General features: G+C 29.3%; 2 protein-coding genes across 2 annotated transcripts in view; both read right to left on the bottom strand.

The window, feature by feature from the left end:
• Positions 1-23,980, bottom strand: part of LOC123297662 (homeobox protein six1b-like) — a 77,528-nt gene extending 53,548 nt beyond the window's left edge. The window contains exons 1-3 of the mRNA XM_044879413.1: positions 23,310-23,980; positions 14,573-14,825; positions 13,941-14,190 (exon numbers count right to left, since the gene is read on the bottom strand). Coding sequence (XP_044735348.1) covers positions 13,941-14,190; positions 14,573-14,825; positions 23,310-23,513 — 707 coding nt within the window. The 5' untranslated portion in view covers positions 23,514-23,980. The remainder of the gene's footprint in view (positions 1-13,940; positions 14,191-14,572; positions 14,826-23,309) is intronic.
• Positions 10,512-12,463, bottom strand: LOC123297672 (V-type proton ATPase subunit F-like). The gene is made up of 4 exons (XM_044879425.1): positions 12,388-12,463; positions 11,812-11,893; positions 11,311-11,507; positions 10,512-10,576 (listed from the first exon to the last, which is right to left on the bottom strand). Exons 1-4 carry the CDS (start codon positions 12,460-12,462, stop codon positions 10,556-10,558), a joined length of 375 nt encoding a protein of 124 aa, XP_044735360.1. The 5' UTR covers position 12,463; the 3' UTR covers positions 10,512-10,555.
• Positions 23,981-24,347: the final 367 nt, after the last annotated feature.

The following is a 24,347-nucleotide window of genomic DNA, read 5'->3' as shown; positions in this document are numbered from 1 at the left end:
CCTTAGACGGTATTTGCATTGAAGAACTTGATTGCTCTAAGTTAACAGGAAAAACCCCGTGCAATAGTGATGCTTTAAATGAGATGAATAGATTACGAAACGATTCATAATACATTTTAATACCACATATCCACAAAAAACTAATTGATAAATCGTACTAAAAAGTATAAAATAAATAATAGTTTAAAAAAACTAAAAAACACGCTTTTATAGCAAATCGAACTAAAAACTTAAAAATAATTTTTAATAACAAAGAGTTTATATTACCGTAGCAGAAGGTTATACAATCAATCATAATTAATTACTTAAAAATAAAAATATAATAAAATTTAAGTTACAAACAGAATTATTAAATTCAGAGTGAAAAGCGTGGGGTGCATTTCACTACATTTCCATAACTCTCCACTCATAGATAGTTGCCAATAGAATGATTGTATAACCTTTAATATGTCAAGCACCCCACGACTTTTCACTCTGAATTTAATAATTCTGTTTGTAACTTAAATTTAATTATATTTTTATTTTTAAGTAATTAATTATGATTGATTGTATAACCTTCTGCTACGGTAATATAAACTCTTTGTTATTAAAAATTATTTTTAAGTTTTTAGTTCGATTTGCTATAAAAGCGTGTTTTTTTAGTTTTTTTAAACTATTATTTATTCCTAGTCATATACTAAAACTATAATATATTCGTAGCTTTGATCGTCCATGTCTTGAAAACTACTTGGATCCAAAAAACATTTTAGGGTTAGTTAGAAAAAATTTTACTGAAAGCCATTTTCTTATCTAATCATGCTGGGCCCTTTTATGAGGGTAATGAGGTATGTGTCTTATGAAAAACAATACAGAAAGAATACTCTGAATGATGAACAATTATTTTATACTTTTTAGTTCACATGTGAATAAAGCTATATTTTAAAACTATATTTTAGTTTTAAGAAAAAAAACCATGCTTGACTTCCGCCATGCTATTACTATTGTATTATTGTATAATAGGGAGTATCGTTTTTTTTTCGAATTTCTTCATTAAAATTAAAATCGGCCAAGAAAGTCGGATGATATAAGCATTTTAAGAGTCTAATTAAACAGAAATTAGACAGAGAGGTCGGATGTAGCATTTGACGTTATATATTATGTTTGTCAAAATAACTTCATTCTAAAGTCTGTTTTTCTAGAGAGAGATGCAGACAAATCTTTGATGGCTCTTATCTTGGTCGTTTTTATACTTATTCGAAAAATCATTTTTCTTGTTACATAAATGATTTTTTATAGAAGTCAAGAAAAATCAATGCTATTCGCGACTATCATCGCTTCTTAATACGATTGCAGAAATGATAGATAGCCACTGTACATTGGATTGTTCACAAAATTATAACTTGTATATGATAAAGTACATAAATGGTTTACACCTAATAATATTATGTTAGTATTATCATAACAATCATTTACAAATACAAGTACTTAGGTACTTTTACACATCATGATATTAAACGTCAGATATATTTATTTAAATTATTTATTAAAAAATTAATTAATAATCACGTGATTGTTTAGAGAAATGATAAATATACATTCTGTTTATATTTGTATATGCATACAAAATGTGGCATAAACAGGATGTAAAAGGAAATTGGAAAAGAACATCAATTATTGCTTCGAGAATCGAGAAAAACGAGACATAATTGTGTTACATGAATGATGCAGAAAGAGAAAAATTTTACGATTCAATGTTCATTAAACTGCGAAAAATGGTTTCTATGAAAATGTTGTGACATGAAATACATAAGTTCGAGCTATTTCAAAATTATTATATTAATACTGCTTATCTTTTATTTAGCAAAATCTGTTGTGATAAGCTAGATACGATCAGATTTGTCTCTTTTTCGACAAAAACGGAAACAAATTTTTTCTCTGTCCCAGATTGATTTCTTGCTATAGCAAATCAAAATAAAAGAATTAGCAATGCGAAAGGAACTAATCAAGGAATCTAGCGGATCAAGTACCTAGTTAGTATCAAGCTTTTTTACCAATAAACCTTGCAGAGAACTGTATAAAAGTGAGATAGATAAGTCTCAAACCAAATGAGCGTGATCGAAAAATATATCGTTTATGAGGTCTATAAAGCTTTTGGAATCTATAAATCTCTATCTTAAAAGACCATTTAATGTTAGGTATAAACGTTTTAAATCAAATGAAACTAACGAAGTTTTTACCAACAAATAATGCCTTTACGAGATTTGCAAGGCTTCTGAAACACTAGGTTATACTGGTCTCAATATTGGAGCAGTTTCTAGAAAGAAACTCTTCTTAATCCCGGCTTTTTATTCGTTCATTTGCGTTTTTGTTAATTCTTTTAAGTGTACAGTCTCGTCCTCATATGTTATCTGGTATAATGTGTAAATATAGTAAAAGCTATTTAAATATCATGTATGAGGGACTCTGATTTATTTGAAAGAACGCAAAAATTTGAAAGAAATATACATTTGGTTTCATAAAAAAAAAATGAATTCGTGTTTAGATAACATCCAGTAAATAATTTTTACGATTTTATAGGAATATTTGCATTCCTATTATTATTATTATAATTGTGGTAGAGTTGTTATATTTAAAATATATATATTCTACAATATAGAAATATAGAAAATGAGTCATTTTACTTGGCACACCTAAAAATATCTATTGGAAATTATATAAAATTGTTAAGTTATTTCAAACAAAAGAAAAAAAGCTATTTGAACATTGTTTTTCGTTAACAGGAAATATTATATTTGGCAATTTATTGATTGGTAGTTTTCAAAATGTTCAGCTATTTAAAAAAGAACAAATAGAATTAAGAACGTTTTAAATTGTATAATTATTAAAAATGTCATAATGAAATTTTCTGTTCGAAATGCCAAAAAGTTTAATAAAACTTTCTTAAACTGATCAATATTAATGTTATACATCTGCTAGAGTAGCCAAAGTCAATTTTAAAGTATAAAGTTTCATAATGCATATTATTAAAATATCTTTAAAAAATTTGTATATATTTATAAAAACTTGTGGAAGAAAAATTTGTTAAAGTAATTTTTGTCTGGTTGGCCAGAAAAAAATTAAGAAAGAAAAATTTGCAGTTAAATTGGAAACTATAGAAAAAAACATAGAGGATCGGACTCAACTTTTTTATTGAGGAATTCTCACTTCACAAATAGAAAGTGAAGTTGGTTTTTAAAAATCTTTACTAGTATGCAAGTTATGGACGTTTAAAATTCGTAATTAAATAAAGAGGAAGATAGCCAAAAGTGACTTCATACGTGGGTATTGGCATAGAGATTACATGTAAAACATTTTTTTGCTTAAAGAACTTTCACTTTCAAATTTTGTCAAGGTATCAAGTTTGGTTTTGCATTTTTATGGATAATATGACCAATTCGACATCAGGATTATCCCCTATTATGGTCATTTTAAACAAAATTCGTCTTTTACAGAATATTTAAAAGTGATAAGTACACAGAAATTTACAAAAACTGAAAAAATTGTCCAAAGGTGCAGGCCAAGCGGATTAATTATTTGGCAGTCATAATAACAATCAAATATAATTTAAAGAGTGTTGGAACTTGCATTTTTGGTTGAGTACGAAAAAAGGGTTATCATTTATCTTAAAAGAAAATTTAAAAAAATTTAAATTGTTTGAAATTTCATCTTTGTGGTAAATTTATCCTGAAATAATTTCTTAAAAAAGTTTAGTAGAATCAATCAATAGTCGTATTTGTGTACTATTTGAACTGAAAACAAACATTTTTCGATTGTCTTTACTACTTAATGCATACATATACAGTTTATTTTCGTCTTAGGTAACCTTACTACGTTACACTGTTAGACTTTGTTTCAATTTTAATATTATAAAGATATATCTTGTAACATGTTTAACTTTAAAAAAAAGAAATAAAACATCAAAAACCATATAAAATTATGTTAAATATAGAAATTATATATCCCTAACACGAATAATACAGGGAGTTTGGAATAAAATTTAAGGTGAGAAATATCTTCCTTCGCATTCATACGATTCATTGAAGTTGTAAAAGTCTAACAGTTTTCGAAAATAAACCAGAAATAAACCTTCAAATAAGGAATATCGATAATATTCATTTTCTTGAATAGAAACTCATTCAATCCCTTCATCTCCTAAGCTCCCTAAATTGAGCTTGTTGGTTCAAAATGTATCTGAAAATTGACTTAATGTTTAAAAAGTGAATTTAAATGTGTCGATGCAGACCCCTGTCTACCTTTTTTTTGAAAATATTAAGTGTGCTCAAATAGATGAAATCACTAAAACCAAATTTCAGTAGAAAATGAAAACATTTGACGAACAGAGACGACTATAGCTAGAGTATTGATGATTGAAGAGCGACATCTATATTATCAAATTTATAATCATCACTTGCACACAATATTTTTGTAGTTGCGTGGTATTGTAACGCTAAAAATAACTCATTACTTGACTACAAAGCATGTATTTGGTTTGTATGTATGTACCGTGCAGTGAACCAAAAATTTTTTCCATACTGTAGGTTTACAATCACCTTAAATGATAAAGTGGTGTTGTATGCTTTTGTGTGGTTTTTTATTTATTACAACAAATGAGTGGACACATTTGAGAACACACGGTTGTAATTTGGCAACTTATAGAAGTTTTACTGTATTATGACACAAATAAGAATACCTGTGCATAAAATCAAGAGGTCAAATATTCCACCTTGAATAATTAACAAATTCTCAATACACCGTAGTGTATTATTGTATTGTGTATAAAATTGTAAAATGTTATAGATCTATATATTATATTATAACATGAGTCATGGTTTATTCCTGGTCGACCGACAGTCGAGCTGGATACTATTTCGGGATGACGCTATGTACACTGTTATTTAACACTTCTCTCGTTGCACACGAGCCGAACATTTAATACCGCAACAAAAATATATAACAACATATTCTCTCAAATAAACAATACTCTTTACTTTACTTACACGAAGAAAGAAGTATAAGTTCAAACCTATATAATAAAATGTTTCGGCTATATTTAGACTTTTGAGTAATATTATAAACTTTTCACTTTAAAATTTATACATAATAATATTTCGTATATAATATGTCTTACAAAATTGATCGATTATAAGACAATTTCACATTAATCAATAAAAAAAAACAATTTCACATTAAAACAACGTTTCGTTTATATATTTAAACTTCTTCAGAATCTCTAAAACAATTTCATTTGTATTTTGCCCTGATATCATTTAATTCAACCGAAAAAACAACTTAATTTGACAATTCTAAAATGCTTTATATTCTTTAATATTCTGGTAGAAATAGTTGTTTAGTGTGCCGGGAATCTAACCGAATTTCAAATATAAATTTTGGTTAAGCTTCGACGGAAAATATCAGACGGAATCGTCACGGGCCTTGTTTGAAATCATGCGAAAAATTGAGACTGGCGAGTTTGATTTATATAACGTCATAAATCAAACCTGAATAAACTTGGTTTGTATGGGAACATGATACATCAAAACGTGTATAGGGCATAGTCAAAAACGTAAGGCTTTTATCGGTCAAACTAAATTGTGCCTTTTTCATTCTTTACCGGTTTTCGTTTCGAAAACCGGACAAACCGCTTTAAGAGGCTATTTGGGTTTTTAGCTTGTAGCGGCTATTGAGCTTAGAAACATATATATATTTACATACATATTGGCATTCATAATATTATCTTTGATCGCAGTTCCCATAAATTCACCCGCCTGTAATTTTATAAATTCAGTATACACAGAGTGTCTAAATAGTGAACTATTTTAGTTTTTTTTTTTTTTTTTTTTTTGATATTTGATGAATAAAAAATTCAATATTTTGAAAAGACAGTGCAGTATGACAAGGTTAACATAGTTTTAATATGCAATTGTGTAGGTATTTTTGAAAAAAACAAAGTAATTATAACGAGAAAAAATTTGTGTGACCTCCATATAAAGAGATATAAAGATAGAAAACAGTGAATAAAGTGTTTTAGTTGCACATTTTTAAATACAGAAATATACTAAATATTGGATTTACATCAATAATGATTTTATTGTCATACATATAGCGTACAAAACTTTATCTACGCCTCTAAAATGTAAAAACGGAAATTATAATTTAAAATTTGTCATGAGTTATTAAGATTACTAGACATTAAAAAAGTTACTATAGCAACTCATTATGAGTGTAGGTTTTGACAGTAATTTGATTAATTTGATTGGTTGAAAATGAGTGCGTTAATGAAAACGGGTGCGATAATAAACTATTTATCCACGCGTACGTAACTTAAAGTAAGCAGTAGGGTAAGTAGTTCTTGTCCCACGGGTGAAGATAAAATAACATAAACTCTATAATAGATACAATTTTTCTTGTATACAGAGGTATAAAAAAAGTTTGTGAATAATGTAAATAATTTAATGCCAAAATTTAAAAAGACAAAGAAAATAACTAAAATAATCATGTTTATGTGGATATTTAAAATAGTTTTGAAAAATTAGTTAACACCTAAAGATTATTCATTGCTAAAGATTAAAATCAGTACCTACATATAAACAAAACAGACTTGAATTTAACTCCACCAGAACAGACTCAGAGAGACACAACACATGTAGTTTTTAGTATATTGGGATGAAAAAAAAAATGTTTATTGTACGATTTAAATAATAAAATAGAACCAAGATTTTTTATACAGGATGTTTCATAATTTGCAGGAAACTAATCATTGTTGTACCGAACCAGTTGCAGTAAACGGCTAAAGCCACGGATAGAAGTTTTTTCCACTTGATACTATATTAGGTTAGGTTAGAATGGTCGTCCTGAAGGGAAGCACACTTAAACCAAAGGGTCCGTTGTGGTATCGGAAAAGAGTTGATCCATTCCCGACCATGAATCATTTGGAGCTGTTTAAGAACAGCATAAGTGCTTTGACGTCAACGGATTTCAGATCGAATAGTTCGCCAAAGAAAAGCTGGCTCAAGTGAGACAATCTCCTCATGGCAAAAGCTGGACTCTCACAGAAAAGATGAAGCAACGTTTCTTCCTCCTCTCCACTGTAGCAGATACAATAGTTGTGATATATTGTCAAACCTAGCCAATGTCCTTCAATAGCTACGACAACTCTGTTACCCTTTAAAGCGATTTAATATCTTCGGAACGCCAAAGATTGTACTCAGATTTGCTTTTAGTACTGTAAGTACGTTCCTTCCTACATCTAAGATTGGCCTTTCTTAAGATATCTTTAAAGGGCAGCTTTCAGTTTGCAAAAGAAACCGCATGCCAATTGTTGCTTGTGTCTAACAGCCTTGAGCAATTTTTAGTAATCCGGCTTGACGATTTTCTGGAATGTGTCCGTGTTTCGATACCCATACTAGGTTTATATTAATTTGTTCCGCCAGCTCATTCAAACACGTTATACTAAAATGAATGCAAAGTTGATCCACGAGAGCTTTCGAAGTTGAATTTTCGTTTCGAATAATTTAATGTTATCATTCAGCTCTCGTCTTGCTTCGCAGAATCACTAGTTGAAACTAATTCGAGAGCCGCTAACGTTTTTGTGAGTTTATTTTAAAACGGTGATTGTATTTTATACCATGTTAAAAATGTTAACGATTTCCGAAGCGTGTCATCAGAATATTTAGAGAATAAAAAAAAAACACTAATAAAAATCAGTCTGTATTTATTAACAAATAAAATTAATGTTTTAAAAAGTATAAAATATATTTGTACCCACATTACCATTAAACAAGTTGTGATATAAAAACAAAAGTTTACCTATGTTTTTACCAAGTTTTTAGTTAAAAGTTTTGTGTTATTGCCCTTCTTCAAAAAAGTTCTAGTCCCGGTGCCCATCAACATACATTTTCATTGAAGTTATCAGAAAATTCTAAATTTTTGTATTGGTACTTAAGGATATTTTAAACTTACAGGCTCGGATCATTAAGGAGAGCATAGGAGAGGTTGCGTTTTTAATTCTAGAAAAAACTATCAATAATTTTCAAAAATCTTGATGAATTGATCAAAAACCAAAATTATTGACCGTTTCATTGTTTTAACCCAAAGTTCAGTAATTTTATATCTGAACAGAAATAACTATAGTTAGAGTACTGTAGTTATAGAGAAATAACTATATTAACATAATTTTAAACTCATCGTACATTTTATAGTGTATCTATGGAAACAGTTGAATTGTAAAGTATGGATACAAATTTTACATTAGTTCACAACAAGCTTCTATGCTCTTAGCGTGCATATAGTCCAAAACAAACTTTCTTACAATATTGTAGGAAGACAAGAACCTTAATGAATACTTTTGCGTGCGGTATTTTCTTTTACGTGGATCGGAAGGTTTTCAGTCGCATCCACATACTTCAATTTGACGGATATCTGCGTTTTTTATTCTATTTGGAGGATACTTTTATAAAAATCCAAGATAGTATGGAGGATGTCTGTTGTTCGATTTGAAATGCGCATAAAATCGGATGCGTTGGAAAAAACGGATTTTGCATTAGTTACTCAATTGCCTTCCAATAAGCCTGTGGAGACGATTGAATACTTTCCGAGTAGGAAAGAGAACGCCCCATCTGCAAGAGGTTTTATTGATAAAAATTTCGCTAGGCTAAGCATAATTTCTAGATGTGTATCAATGACAATGTATGGCGATGGGCACTTAGTCTAACAGTTCTTTTCACGTGTGCTATGTTTTGTACAAACTCATTTGGATTATTCAATGTTTTTTATCCTTGTTCATTTTGTTTTTATTTATTTTAATTTTTTTGTTTTTTTTGTTTTGATACTTTGTACCCCCATGAAGGTGTATGACACTCAAATAAAACATGTAAAGAATTTGTGAAGATGTTAAACATTGATAAAATATTTTTATAGACATAAAAATTTGTTTTTTTGGGGAAATCATTACACTCTCTGAATGAGTCTGTATAGAGTGCAATATAGCTTGGGGCAATCACATATTTAATAAGTTTTTATTACTTTTACACACAAATAGTTATTACTACAAGAATTGAAGATACTTCCTTTGAACACCATGTTTATACGAAGAAGCTTCCGTAAATCCCGAAAAAACAAAACTATCCATTTTACCCGAAAAAGGGGCGAAGAAAATATCAAAAGATGCCAATCGATATAACTTTCTGTGCTTACTTCGAGAATGCCCTTAGTTCAGTACAGAACAGAGGACGGTTTAACGAGATGAGACATTTTTGATGAAACACACCTATAATAGTTTGTCTATGAAAATAGAAGACCTGATTCGATCCCTTTAGACTAATTTAAAAAAGGAAAAAGTGCTTGATGAAGAAAAAATGATTAACGAACTTGAATGAAAATAATCAATGTAGGTTAAAATTACATATGAAAGCTCGCAACGTCACGAAAAAATTTAAAGAAATAACTTTTTCGTGAAAACGAAAATGTTCTTGAATCCTTCTTTTCTGTGTGAAGCAATTAGAACTTTAAGAAGGTTTGTTCCAATATAATATTTTATATACGTGATGCTATTTGAAAAATTGATTTATGTCAACAATCAATTTTAATTTATATAAATTTGTAAACAAGAAAAATCACTTCTTCTGGATTTTAAAATACCATTATTTATCGTTGATATAAAAATTAACTATTATTATAATCCTTCCAAAAAAAAACTTTTATTAAAAATGATATTTAAAGGCGTCTCCAATTTCAATATTACTAATGATAGTGTTGGATACCACACGCGTTGGTAGGTTCTGTTTATATACAAACGTATATATCAAATATTATAACGTGGACAAGAAGTCAAACAAAAAAATCCTACTTTGATTATAGTCCTGTTGTTCATAGGAAAATCTGTATAAATACACCTCTTATAATTTATGCTTGGTATAAAAGCTTTTTCTTCTACGATAATTTTAATAAGTGGGGTGTTATCTTCACGGAACCCACTAAATTTTTAATAATACGGTCAAGCCTGAAATTATCGAATATCCAATTTTTTGTTATAATAATAGGAAGACAATTTAATTACAAATCATTTTTTCCTATGATTTTGTTCATTTTATCGATAGAAGAAATAGATTTTTTTCAATTCTCATAGTGTTGCATAACGTACAATCCGTTTCAAAAAGTGTGGAGTATCTTTAACAGTCTTCGATTTTTGTAAAAAAAAAACCTCTTTGCGTGTTAAAACTGCGCGCTTAAGCGTGTTAAACTGCCAAAAGCTCAAAAATTGTCCACATTAAAACTGTCTTTCTTATTATGTATGACTGGTTGACTACGTATATAAATATATTTTAATAGATTTTAAAAATTATGGATAAAATTATATAAATACGTTGGATATTAATATTAAAAGCAGTTTTAAAAAATATTTTAATTTTATACTCAAATTTGTTAATATGTTTTTAATGATCGTAAAAAAATTACAAGAAGTAAATAATATTACTTGAAAATCAAAAGTTAAAGCAGACATCTTGTATATTTGTACACATATTTGATAAATTCAATCCAATTAATTAGTGCCTATGGCCATCTAAATAAAAAAAAAAATAATTATTGGTGACTACATATGTTAAAAAAAACAAACGGAATTACTTAAAAAAGCGAAGTTCTGAATTTAGGGCTCAAAAATATCTAAAGCTAATTTGTTGATGTCTGTTTTAAGACCTATTCATAATAAAATGCACGAAAATCAATTTTTTTTTCATCCGTCAGTTTTGAGGATGACTGAACAGTTAAAAACTATTTCACTCTCCTATAATTATTAAGTATTTTTGAAAAGGTCTTCAAAATCAAATTCTTCATTTATATTTAAAAATTTTATTGAATTAACGAAAAATAAATTCCTTGTAGTTATGTTTGCCTACTGTTCCAGAATATCGGAGTTCATGATAAATGATTATCGTTTTATGAATTTCAAAATAATGATATTTCAAAAAAAAAAAATAATAATACGAGTATATTTTTTTTTTCGAATTTTATCTTGGTCTAAAAGCATCCATTCATCTACAAGCTACAACTCGGACCTCAAACCTAACAAATCCTGGGTGACCACATTGGATAATAAACTTTAAAACTCCTAAATAGACAAAGAAGGAGGTATTATAGTAAGTGGTGTATCGCCAAGTAATCTTCATGGAAAATTTCCATTTTACAAGGAAGAAATCAGCCATAATTTTTACTTATGATATTTAGGAAAATTCAGTAGTCTACTCCACTACTCATAGCGATACCTAATAAATTAAAGAAAAATAATGTTGTTCATACTTTTGCTCGATATATAATTTCATCATCTTCAGGATTATAAAATGTGCCTTTATCAGGTATTGTGACAATGCATGTTGTACACACTTCTATTGCGTGCTTAATTTTTTCATGCGTAGACATATTTACTAAAATGATCACAATCCGAGTATGATTTTCCATATCCATGAGCGCTTTTTCTAGCTGTTCTGCTGTAGTGTCTAATCAGTAGAATAGAAGTCAATTATATATTTTTAGACCGATGCGACAGTTGCTAACAAAAATTATACTTTTATGATTTTCCTTTTAAAGGTTGAATAGTAAGCGACAGGAATTACTGTAGCTTGATTGACGAAGTTGGAAATTAAGGCCAACGAAACATTACAATCTTTGAAACATAACACCTAGATTATTTTAATTGCCCACCCAAGAAAATTTATAATATTTATTGTTTATAACATGGATGAGACTCAAAATAAGGATTTACTAAATTTATGTTAGCAATTGTCGGTTTAGATATTTTACCTTTATCTGCACAATAGAAATTAACAAAGTGCTTGGTCATTTGTTCAGCAATACCAGCCAAAATAAAACCAACACAAATATCCTAAGGAAATGTAATAATTTTTTTATAAACCTTCCAAATTTTTTGTAATAGACCGCCAAACCACGCAAAAAATGATTGTACTTTCAAAGATACAAATTGGTGAAGGGTTTATAGATTTGTCAAAAAATCAATTAAATCGGGTGTTCGTTATCCAATACCAAGAAAAAAGTCATTTTCAAAGTTATGGTAAACAGATACCCTGTTTTATTGAATGTCAGACAAAATGATTTTTGCATTTATTCCATGATTTTCCTGATGGAATAACAACAAAATCGGAAATTGACATTCAATTGGAAGCCTGGAGGTGCAATACAAAAATTCCGCGCATCGTAAAAAAAGAACACCGTGTTATCGATAATTTTCTTATGTAAGAAGCTGTCCAACAGGACATAAGCCAGTCAATATGTACAATGTCTCAACGGTTAAGTATATAAGGTAATAGGGGGTAATAGATAAGGCTTGGACTTGTGGTCTATAATTATTGGGAAAATTACCTCCTCAGCAATAACACCTATCAATTTATTTGCTTTCCATAATTCTTTAAATTCACTATCAATATCATCCATCATTTTTAATTTTTAGATTTAATGTCTACTTTTGCTCACATATGACTGTCATATTCAAAACAAGGATTATCCTAGGTAGCACAGTCTATTACCTAGGATATGGATTTCAGATAAAGCAGGCCACCCACCAGTCCCCGCTCATTGATCAAAATTATGTAATACGAGAGCTGGCAACAGTTTCGAGAGTTTATTTTAAGGCGGCCGAGTTGGGGATATTTCTTTACTTATTGAACCTAGCAGTAGAGGTAGAAATGAAGTATGCGTCTTACACCTGAAAGTGTTTGCGTTAACTAAAACTGGAATTTTCGTCTGACTTAAAATTATATTCTTTAATATTGAAATTACTGTTACACTGATTTCAAAACTTCCCAAGTTTTTAAATTTGTTTTAGCAACGGCAAAGCTGGTACAAACAAAGTGCACATAAACTAAGTAAACGCAAGCACTAGCAGTTGCCAGGCGCACTTCGCCTACTTCTTAATTCTTTAAGAAAAGGAATGTCAAAAGTTGCTGGCTGTTCTACCAATAGATTTTATAAAATTTTGAATTACTCTATCTTTTAGGGTTGTATTGCTTCACTACTGCTTTCTATACTCTTTGCTTTTGTTTAAAAACTCAAAGTTCTTAGAGTCTCAATCCGTAATTTCTTCATACCTGTACTGACGTACATTATATTCCCATAATCCCCATAATGAACTTTATAGTTCAGTTGGAAAGGCTGCCCAATTAAAATTTATTTTTTAATTATTCTGTTGGTAAGGCATTGTCATTTTTTTGTTCTTTAAAGAAGTTTTGTCACTTGAACTACGAAAATTGTTAATTTTCTTCGAGCCATCGAACATATTTTGCAAAGCAAAATCGGTATAAATTTTTTAATTTAAATAAAATAATTGGAAAATTTGTTTTAAAAAAAAAGTTAAAAAAACTAAAAAAAAAGAAATGTGTTCTACAACCACTAAAATAAATATGATACCGTGAGAATAGTATTACTCTGGTGACGTGGTGAACCGCAGAAACCGTTGGCTATGTCGAACATAACATACAACGCAACAAAACGTCATGCTAACAATCTAAATCTATCACACACCACATAGTCACCAAGATTTTTTTGTTTAGATTTTTTTTTAAGTCATCGTGTACTTTCAAAATGTTGCAATGTAGTTATGTAAAAATTTTATTGAAAGAACTTAATAATTTGTACTTGTTTTGATTTAAGAGTTTATCTTTGGATCTAAGAGTACATATACATGTTCGGTGACATAATGTCACTAATATCAACCATCATCTCCGATAAAACAGCTGTTTTTTAAACTTTCTGCGTTTGGCAATGCAAATCATTTTTATCGAAATCATGTCATTTAAGATTAAATAGCAGCTTTTCCCCAACTTGTATTATTATTTATACAAAATTCTATCAGCTAAGGAAAATCGTCTCGTAAAATGTCTGTAGATTATCAAATGACAACAAAATCATAAACTGACCTGTCTTTATGCTCAGCAGCCCTATCACGTTGTCGACGATTTTTAAACCAATTTGATACTTGTGTGGTAGTTAATCCCGTTGCTTCAGCTAATTCACGTTTTTCCCGTGGACTTGGATATGGATTATGTGTGTACCAATCCCTTAATACACTGCGTGATTTCTCTTTAAAACAATAACTAGTTTCTTCACCATCCCATATAGTACGTGGTAATGGAAACTTTCGACGAACACGATACTTCCCAACAGCACCTGTAAACAAATCAATAAGGAACACACTTTAAACAGGTTTTATTTGTTTTTTTTTTTTTGTTAAGTATTATTAAAAAAAATGTTTATTCAAGGAATCCTTAGAAGATTCCCTGTTTGTCTATACTTTCAAAATTAATTTTTGTAAACTTGTAATTTATTTCAGGTATAGGGTTGTTCAAATTTGGAGATATTTCACAGAAAAATAAATACATCGTGCTACAGTGTTTTTAACTTTTCAAAGGACCTAGTGTACGCCATAGGTCTTGATGTGTGCATCATGAAAATGTGTTTCAAAATTGTCGAACACCCCAATTGTTAATTTGGGGCTGAGCTGTAATTTAAAATAGCAAAAAACAAATGTTTTAGTTTGTACAAAACTTACCTAGTGGTCTTCCCCGTAGTCTTTCAGCTTCTACATAATGTGCTTTTAACCATAATGCTTGTAATTTTGTATGATTGTGAGGACTAAATGAATGTGATTCTAATATTCGATATAATTCTTTGAAATTCCCTCTATGGAATGCGACAATCGCTTTTGCTTTTAGGACGGATTCATTATTATGTAGTTTATCACATGAGGGTAACGACCATAAAAATCGACCCAATCGTTCAACATTTCCAGCTTGTTGAAGTACCTAAAAAACAAAACAATTTTATAAATAATCTTTCAGTAAGTAGTTTTTCTAATTAATAAAATTTTTATTTTTTTGTAAAGATTTTTTTAAACCACTTTAAGGTATTTCTATCATAGTTAAAGAGAACGTCATATCTTAGAGAAAAAATATGTGTATGATATATACATATGCTTATATGATTCATATTTCTTGGTCGAGTTTAATTCTAATTTCCCTTTTTGTCAACTATTTTACGGTATTTTCATATTTTGTTAAGAAATGCGAAAAAAATATCGTCGATATGCACTATTGCATCACACCAGCCCCGAAACTATCGTTTTTAAGGTAAGTGTTTGTATAATTAAATCCGATTCTATTTCATGTGATGGCTTTTCAAGAAAAAAATTTAAAAAAAAAAAGAAAACCGACTTCAAAAGAAAAACTTTTCCAAAATAAATTAATATGCACTAAAAAGTAAAAAAATAACGATAATAGAATGTAGTTAAAATTATTGTTATTTTTGGAGTCGGTGTCAGCCAAGGGAGCAGCTCTAGAACAGTTCTCTACAGTAGCTTGGCTGACCCCGTCTCCAAAAATAACAATACTTTTAACTACATTATATTATCGTTATTTTTTTTTTTTAGTGCATATTAATTTATTTTGGAAAAGTTTTTCTTTTGAAGTCGGTTTCCTTTTATTAAAATTCTTTTTTCTTTTGTGATTTTTAGTGACTCTGAAGTACACTAACTAATTTGTCACTAAAAAAGAATCATTGAAATCGGTTGGCTTGATATTGAGTTATTCGTCCTCTTGTCGTGCATACTTAATGCAAATTAAAGACTTTTATGGTTTTCTTATGGCTGCTGTTGTCAGAACTGGACCAAAATGAAATGGGACCACACAGGAAGCACCAGCTTTCAAACAGATTAAAAATCATCAAAATCGGTTTACCCAATCGAAAATTCTGAGGTAACAAACATAAAAAAATACAGTCGAATTGATAACCTCCTCCGTTTTTGTTTGAAGTCGGTTAAAAAAATGAATAATCGATATGGATTACCTTTGGAAGAAAGGTTTCGTTGAAAATTAGTAAGAAGTAATTAGTTCCATTTCTGTTGAACTAATTACTTCTTTAAAATTTTTTAAGTGGGAGGTCGTTTTATCAATAAATTTTCAACAATTATAAATTTCTGTTCTGTTGTAAACAGACTTAAAACTATCCAATAGAACTTTATCAATAACTCTTCAAAGATTATTCAATTGATAGGCCTAATATTAAATTACAGAATATTTATTTTTGATAATATTATTAATTAATAAATAAAGATACAAAATTCTATAACATATGTAATTTTATTATAACATTGCAATTGGCTTATAATTTATTAAAATATACTTATTTATGATATGATGAAAATTAAATATACTGCGTGGTTCAAGTTATAACAGCAAGGCTTCATCAAATTATAGATAACAATCTTTAGACACGTTGGGCACTTTTGGGGTAAGGAAAAAGTACCGAGCTTGCGTGACTGTCATGTTAAAAATCGAATTAAACGCTAAAAATGCAATCGGAATTCAACCTGCCTGGTGGATCAGTTTTATCGCTGCTGGATTGCCATTTAAAAAACCAGCGATCGTAACCCAACCCAATTAAAATAGTTTTTTATCGTTTATAATAGTTTTTTATACTCAGGTTAATAATTTCATTTTACAAATAATGAAACTTTAAGGACGTAACTACGTTTACCAACTTTTGGTAAATTTTAAATAATCTTAAATGAATAGAAAATTGAAAATTTTGTGAAATTCTGTTAAAAGTTTAAATAATTATTAAAACTGGTAAAAGTTTCAAGTTTATGGTTATCGATATTATTTTTGAGAAATATCGATTCATATTTTCCATTTACTATATATTACCATGTAAACCTTACTTCTCTCGTCCTAACAAGGGACAATTTAACATAACTGTAGAAAAGTATTTGTTTCGGGATTTTTTTTCTTGGGCTAACCAACTAATAGGCCTGTTGCGAGCTTAAAGCCGTTATACCAAATGCATCCTCAAAAAAAGGTACTAGTTGCAAGAAAATATGCTCTAAGCAAAGAAGCAAGTAAATATTTACTTGGAATCTTTAATATTTATTTTTTAGCAGTCAAATAATAATTTTTTTGAATTAATTAAGGTAGAATGTCCGTAAACCCCCTTTGTACAGAAGGAAATAACATTTTGAGTAGATGTTAAAAATAACCGTTCGCTTGCGAATTTTCCATCAAAGTTGGATATTTGTTTCCTTTAACTAAAATCGATTTCAAAATTGAACGGAAAATAGATTAGACCCCAAGAAACGAAAGTTATACTACGCCGAGTGGTGCTTTTGCCCAGAGGATGGAAAAATATATGTTGAAAATCATCTTTTCATTATAATTGTCGTGAAAATGACTTCAAACTTTTTTCATTTTAAATGTTTTTTATAGTACATAAAAAGTGTACTATAGGTGAAAATATAGAGATTCGCTTTTTTATCCCCTTTTTCTGGAGTATTTTACAGATTTTGTTAAAAAACAATTATGTTGATTATGTATACCTTAATTTGTTGTTTTGTAACAACAAAAAAAACGGTTTTCGTCCGTCTTTTTAAACAGATAAGCACATGTGGATGTAAAATTTGAACACATACGATGTATAAGAATTATGTACAATTACAGGTTGTTGTATCGGTTTTCGTAGCTTCACTATAACGGAAATTCTACCTTTAGTATTGAGATCTTTGATTCAAAAAATATTTTCTTTTTATAAGAACATCAACAGCCAAATAACTTGCGTTTACTTTAATCTCGCCATTTTTTTAAACTGAGCATAATATCCAAAATGCATCAGAGCATGTTTGATTTGTCAATCAGTTCACACTTTTTGATACAACCTATATATTTTACAATTTAAATTAAAAATTTTTAACCGAATACATAAATTTCTACATATCAAATTGCTGCCTATGTGCACTATAATAACTTGCAAAAAAAAAAAAAAATTGCTTATAAAATAATAATTTATAATAATTTCAAAGTAACTTAAAACTATGGTATTTTATTACACATATGTGTGTGTGTAGTCAAATGTAGAGTGTTTTCATTTATCTATTGTTTACTGTTTTCTAAAATTTTTATAAACAATTATGTTCTTTCTTTTTTCTGTTGTAGATACTTAGAATCATCTGGATAAAAATTGACGTGTGTTTATCGTTTATTAAAAGTGATAAGAAATATATATTTTTATTTATATTATGAACTTGATTTGGTTTGCAAATTATTTATTAAATTAATTTTTATTTAAAAAAAAAAGACGAAACCATTTATGGCAGAATATATGCTACACAAAGTCTGATGGGAAGCCTTGATTTGGCTTGGGCAACCTTTGGCTGTCAGTCTTGTTCCGGGTATTGGTTAAAACGAGGATTTGTTTGCCAACTATTGCTCTTTCGTTGATGGAGACTAATAAATTAGGCTTGGTTTACCAACACCTGCCAAAGTTTGGGCCAGTATTGGTTTTCCAAGTCTTGGTACACCAGCCCTCGTCCATGCTGACAAGCCTTGATTTACCAGTCATTGCGCATGCCATGCCTGTGTCTAATAAATAAAACCAGTTTAGTGTCAGACCTTGGTCGAAACGAGGATTTGTTTGCCAACCCTTGCTCTTTCCTTGGCGAAGACTAATAAATCAAGGCTTGGTTTACCCAAGGTTGCACCAGTTTTGGTATGCCAGTCCTTATCCAAGCTGGCAAACCTTGATTTGCACAGTCCTTGAACATGTCATGCTCGTGGCTAATAAATAGAGTCTTAGGGTGTCAGTCTTTCCCCGGACATTTGATTTAAACGAGACTGGTCAGAACGTTGCCAATCCTTGCTTTTTCCGTGGAAACAGCTTATAAATCAAGACTTGGTTTACTAGCTCTTGCCCAAGGTTGGGCCAGTATTGGTTTGAAATTTTTTCCCCGAGTAGGAACGTAAGGATACAGGCAATTTTTTGTAATTTCGTCAGCGAACAGTCTTTTATTTCTAATTATAAATTTTCTTGGTCTTCTTGGTAGACCTAAGCACAGTTTTTGAGAAACAAATCAAATCATCAAATTTTAGAAAGTCAAATATAAAAGTTTAGAAAGAGTGGTTAGTTTCAAATAAGTATTAATATTAAAACTTCTATGAGGCATTAATTTGAGATAAAGATTACTAAGGTTTTTTTATTTTAAAAGTGGAAAATACTTGTCTTAAACCAGATACAAACTTTGGGAAACATTTTTGTAAGAATGATATTTGTTTAATGTTTAATGAAACATTAAATTTAGAAAAAAAGTCAAACTAAATAAAATATTGATTTCATAGAAAAATAGACCATCAGAAAGCATTTCTAATTTTTAAGACGAAAATATTTGTTCATATTGGAAGTAGGCTTCCCACAAAGCTACAAGAAACGTCTGATTAATATATGTATTATTATACTTTTCAATAAAGCCTTCAAAAAATAATAGGTTTTTTCTCCTAATGGCTTAGAGTTTGGGTCTTTTCACAACCAAAGTTTCAGTTTATATATAAGAAAAAAGATACCGTTTAAACAGGTTTCATCGCATTATACAGTAATATTTAGAAGCATGGCGTATATATTTTCGATAATCAAATTTGTTTACGTTATGTTACGATAAATATTTAGTCTGTGGTAACATGATAATGTGAATAAAATAAAAAATAAAATATTTGTTATTTTTATTCAAAATTGAAATATTGATTAGATATGAGCAAAAAAAAATTTTTTTTTAAATTTTAATAGCAATAGGCTAAGCTGTGAATAATTGTCGAAACTCAATAGGTATTGATTTCGGATTTAGAGATAATATTGCTTTGTTTTACTATTAGCATTAGTTTACTCCTGAAGAATAGAAAAACGATAAGAAATAGTAATAGAAACTGTCGAAGCTCTGATGGAAAGAAAAGTTTTCGATTCACTTGACTATTGATATCATTTTAACAAGTAAATATTCCTTGAACTAGTTGGACTAGTTAATTTTTATGATATGGGTATCAAATAAAAGGGTTTTCTAAGAAAAATACGAATATCATATGTAAATTGGATGATGATGTATTTTTATGCCTACCTGATTTTCCAAACGTCTTCACCATATTTTTTATGCATATTCTTTAGGTTTAAAAGGACATATTTTTTTAGGTTTTTAAGCTTTTATTGTACTTTTGTTAAGAAGTAGAAAACAATAATTTCAATGTCACTCATATATGACTACTTATTATAAAAGCTTGAACTTTTAGCTATTACAAATACATGTATATGACTCATACATGTATATAACTCATAGAAATAATTATTTTCTACTTTTTAGTACAAAAAATTCCTTGCTGTGTTTTGTCAGATCAATAGCTTAAATATACTGTTATCATACTCAGTTGTTAACGCAGCACTATCAATAAAAGTAAGTAGAAATTTGGTAAATTCGCCAAAAGCAATCCTCAAGTCTCAAGTTTCCACTCACGAAGTTTCATACTTTAATAATTTAACAGAGCACCCTTTCTGTCCCTCGATCTAATTCATTTTTCCTAAAAATTAGATTTTCATAGAACATTATGGACGATCGAATGATAAATAAATTTTTTAGTTCATGAGGAAGACAGCTTAGAACAAAATAGTAAAAGGTCAAATATTAATACAACTAGAATATGAAAATTTTGTCTTGTAAATTAAAGACAGTTTACTATACTACTTTAATATGTAGTACTCGTTGTAGTAATAAAACACATCTCTAGGATATTGTAATAATTTGGATAAGGAACCAAAACAATTGTTATTCTGACTAATACATATAATTAGAACACCTACGTAACTCTCTCTAACAATCCAACTGAACTGAACACTATAATTACTTCATTTAAAATTAATCTTGTCAAAACATATTTAAAATAATCATTAAAATTTATTTATTTTGTTCATGCATATAAAAGATAAGTTACATTAGTTTTTAAACGAAGCATTTTACGAAAAAAACTATATCTTGAATTAAAATTGTCCAGTGCAAAAATTTGTTTAAAATAATTTTCGCCAAAACTGCCTTTTCTACGTGTCTCTCCTTTGCAGACATATTTTTATAATTTTGGTCATATGAGCGTCAAAAATAACTGAAACTGCCAACGCGATTTTTAGCAATAATGTCCGTAAAACTTGCGTTTGATGGTTTAAATCAATGCTTATGTGATTGGAGCGTAAAAAAAATGATCTTGAACTGTTTTTGCGGGAATCACTATCCACGTCGATAAATTTTTTTAATAGAAGAGATGACATTCAATTTTTACAGGTTGAGTTTGTTTAATAATATTCTCAAACGAATTTTTTGTAGTATATTATGTATATAGTTAGAGGATCATGTAATAAGGCCAAACAATTGGTGACTTTGGTCATACTCAAACGGCTTTGGGTCATTGCAACACGGTAAGAAATCGATATCATTATGTCAGTATCGGTGTATCGGTTAGTGATACGCACAATACTTCTGGTGGATATCCTAATTCAATACTGTAATATTACTTATGCTCTCATAGATATTAAAGTATCTGTCTCTATACCATACCAGCATTGTAGTAAACGCCTTGCATTTCTTGCTGTGAGTCTTTATAGTATATTTATTAAGAAAATTGTTGTTTTCTGAATCAAATAGTTCTATTGTTACTTCTTATATCCATTTAAAGACCCCGTCGATTTTTTTTTAGTATGTAAATTAGATCATCATATTTTGCTTAATGATTTTTCGTATAGGAAAAACTATTCTCAAAGCATGGCATGCTCTTTGCCCTTTCTATGCCAATTCGGTTTTTTTTTTCGAAAGTTATAGCCCTTTAGGTTAGACAATTAAGCCAAGTATTAGGTTTGTTTTGACCACATATTTTTGACTCCCTAAGTGATAATTTTTCTATTCAGATGAAGAAGAAAGATCAAAAGATATTGAAGAAGTAGATACAGGAAAAAGTAAAATATTTTTTGATTTTTATCAGATTACCCTTTAAGTCACATTGGAGCTCTGTGGGGTTTGCTAAAGCGAAAAATACTATGATTCAAAATAATTTTTTGTATAAAATCTACATAGAAGGGATTAATGTTTTAAATTCTAATTTTCGATTAAACTAATGAAATTATAATATCTAATCAATTATATTTGCTTTCAAAATTTTTGGATGTAATGAAAATAATGGTGGAAGCGGCGATAAAAGTAATAATTTATTAACTGTGAATAAAATGACTTTTTATTGTCTTAAGAAAGTTCATTTTCTATCGCGTTTTGCTACGCGCGTAGGGAAACAATATGTAAATTCTAAATAAATTTACATTTTACCACATTTCAATCCAAATTAATTCAATAACAATACATTTTCTTTCTTTAATATCTTTGACAATTGAACGTTCTTAATGACACGAAAGAAATAATTAAGCTAGTTTTCATTAAATCATCTCATCTTTGACTGACTGCGCTTAAATGTATTAATTTTAAGTCTCATTGAATCTTTTTATTATTCGCGTCGGACATAAAAACTTTTATAAATATTAAAAAAAGATAAGTAACAAATTTAATCATAATAATAACTATCTCTGCCATCTCTCAAATTTATGGCAATATCTTAGATTACTAGTTAAGATAAAATCTTAGATTGTCAGTTCTAAAGAAAGAGGTTCCTATTGTCATCGAGAAAGGATATTTTTGTGAAAGGATTGATTGCAGCTGCCTGTATCATCCTAGAATGATGGAAAGAGAATGATTTGTTGAGCTTCAATTCATAGCCGGAGTTTTAGGAGTTTCAATACGTTGCGCCAACGATTGACAAAATATTTTTTAGATGAATAAAATCCACAAAGCCTGAAATTTTTAGCCATATCCACAAAGCCTCACTTTTTTATAAATTTTTATGCTGTATTTAGCAAACAGTTATTGATCAAAAATATAATCAAGAAAATTTGTAAAATTAAAATTTTGCAAAAATGCCAAGGTTGAAACTCTTCCAAACTCTTAAACGAAATGCAAGATAAAATTACAATTTCAATTTTGTAGATAAATAGTTCTTTCAAAAGTTTTATTTTATTAAATAGGGACAATATACCTAACGAAAAACTCTTAATGAAGAAAGCTCGGCTAGAAAAACATAAAGTTGTGTATCCCATCTTTGCTATCTTAAAAGTCTTAAAAAATCTATATGCGAAAGGTACGTAAAGTCTTTTAATCATTTAGTAAAAACAATAGATAAATTTGTTTTCCTTATGACAATCTTGCCAATTCTGTCATTTGGTTGGAGTTAGTTCATAATATTCAAATGAGAGCCGAAAACTGACCTGAACGTTTTATGCATTATATTTAGAATATTTGGTTCTATTTTCCTACATAAAGAACCTAAAATAAGATACCCTGTTAGAATTGTCAAAAGTATATTGACCTATATAAAAGAAAAACAAATAAGTAGACAAACCTCACAAACACATGCAACTTGCTCCTGTGTAAAACCAAAACTTGGTAACGGACTATGATGCCTTGGAGGTGGACTATATGGGGGTGTTGCTGCAGCTACTACCGTAGCATTATGATGATGGTGATGATGATGATGCATTGAAGTGGTTGTGCTATAACCTAAACTAGCTGCTTGTGCGGCGGCAACAGCCGCTGCTGATAACATCCCGGAGGTGGTACAAACTGATGAATTATCAACTGCTGCAGACTGTGATGTTATTATACCAAAACTGTTATTTGGTGGTGGTGTTGTTGATGATGAGGATGAAGTAGGAGCGGCAGGACCCACATTGTTTACTACCGCTGTACTCCATAGACTGGCTGCATGAGCGGCGGCGGCGGCAGCAGCAACAACACTACCACTTGTTATCGGAGTTGGTACAATAATATCATTGATAGGGGTAGAAGAGGCGGTGATACTTGCAGCAGCTGCCCCCGGGAACAGTGTTAACGGATGAGAGTACAGCGCGAATAAATTTATTAGCACGTTTTAAAAAGAATTGTTTTTCTTAGGATTTTGTTTGTTTTTGTTTTTGACTAGAAAATTTCTTTCACTTAGGCCTAAACACAAAATAATAATACACTAGAAAAAAATTTCTTTAACACAAACGAAGAAACACTACGAAAATCTTAGTCCGTTTTATCATTTTTTACTTCAAGCTAAGTCCGTTGAATATTACTTCTTACTAAATTAAAAGATGACGTCATGTATAATATGCGTGAAATTTAACACACACACACAAAATTAATGAATTAATTAATTTTAATTAAAGTCATTTAAAAAAAAAACAACAACGACTAATATTTCATATACATAAATAAATACACAACTCACTTTATATTGTCAATGTTTTTTAACTTATTTTAACAAAAATATAATGGTTTAACATTGATTTTAACTTTTTGATAATCAATCTTTTGACTTCTATTGGGTACAAAACTTGTTGCTTGTTAAATTAAAAAGTTAGCTGTGTTGAAATTTTTATGAATTTGACATAAA

Source organism: Chrysoperla carnea, chromosome 1, assembly GCF_905475395.1.
Source record: "Chrysoperla carnea chromosome 1, inChrCarn1.1, whole genome shotgun sequence".
NCBI lineage: Eukaryota > Metazoa > Arthropoda > Insecta > Neuroptera > Chrysopidae > Chrysoperla > Chrysoperla carnea.
This window is presented reverse-complemented; position numbering and strand designations above follow the sequence as displayed.

What these genes read in the sequence shown, in the direction of transcription:
- LOC123297672 (XM_044879425.1), bottom strand. Translation starts at nt 12,462, where the DNA reads ATGATGGATGATATTGATAGTGAATTTAAAGAATTATGGAAAGCAAAT. An exon ending in TAGGTGTTATTGCTGAGGAG is followed by an intron (nt 11,894 to 12,387) that starts GTAATTTTCCCA and finishes ACATTTCCTTAG; the next exon opens with GATATTTGTGTTGGTTTTAT. An exon ending in AAATTATATATCGAGCAAAA is followed by an intron (nt 10,577 to 11,310) that starts GTATGAACAACA and finishes TTTTTTATTTAG; the next exon opens with ATGGCCATAGGCACTAATTA.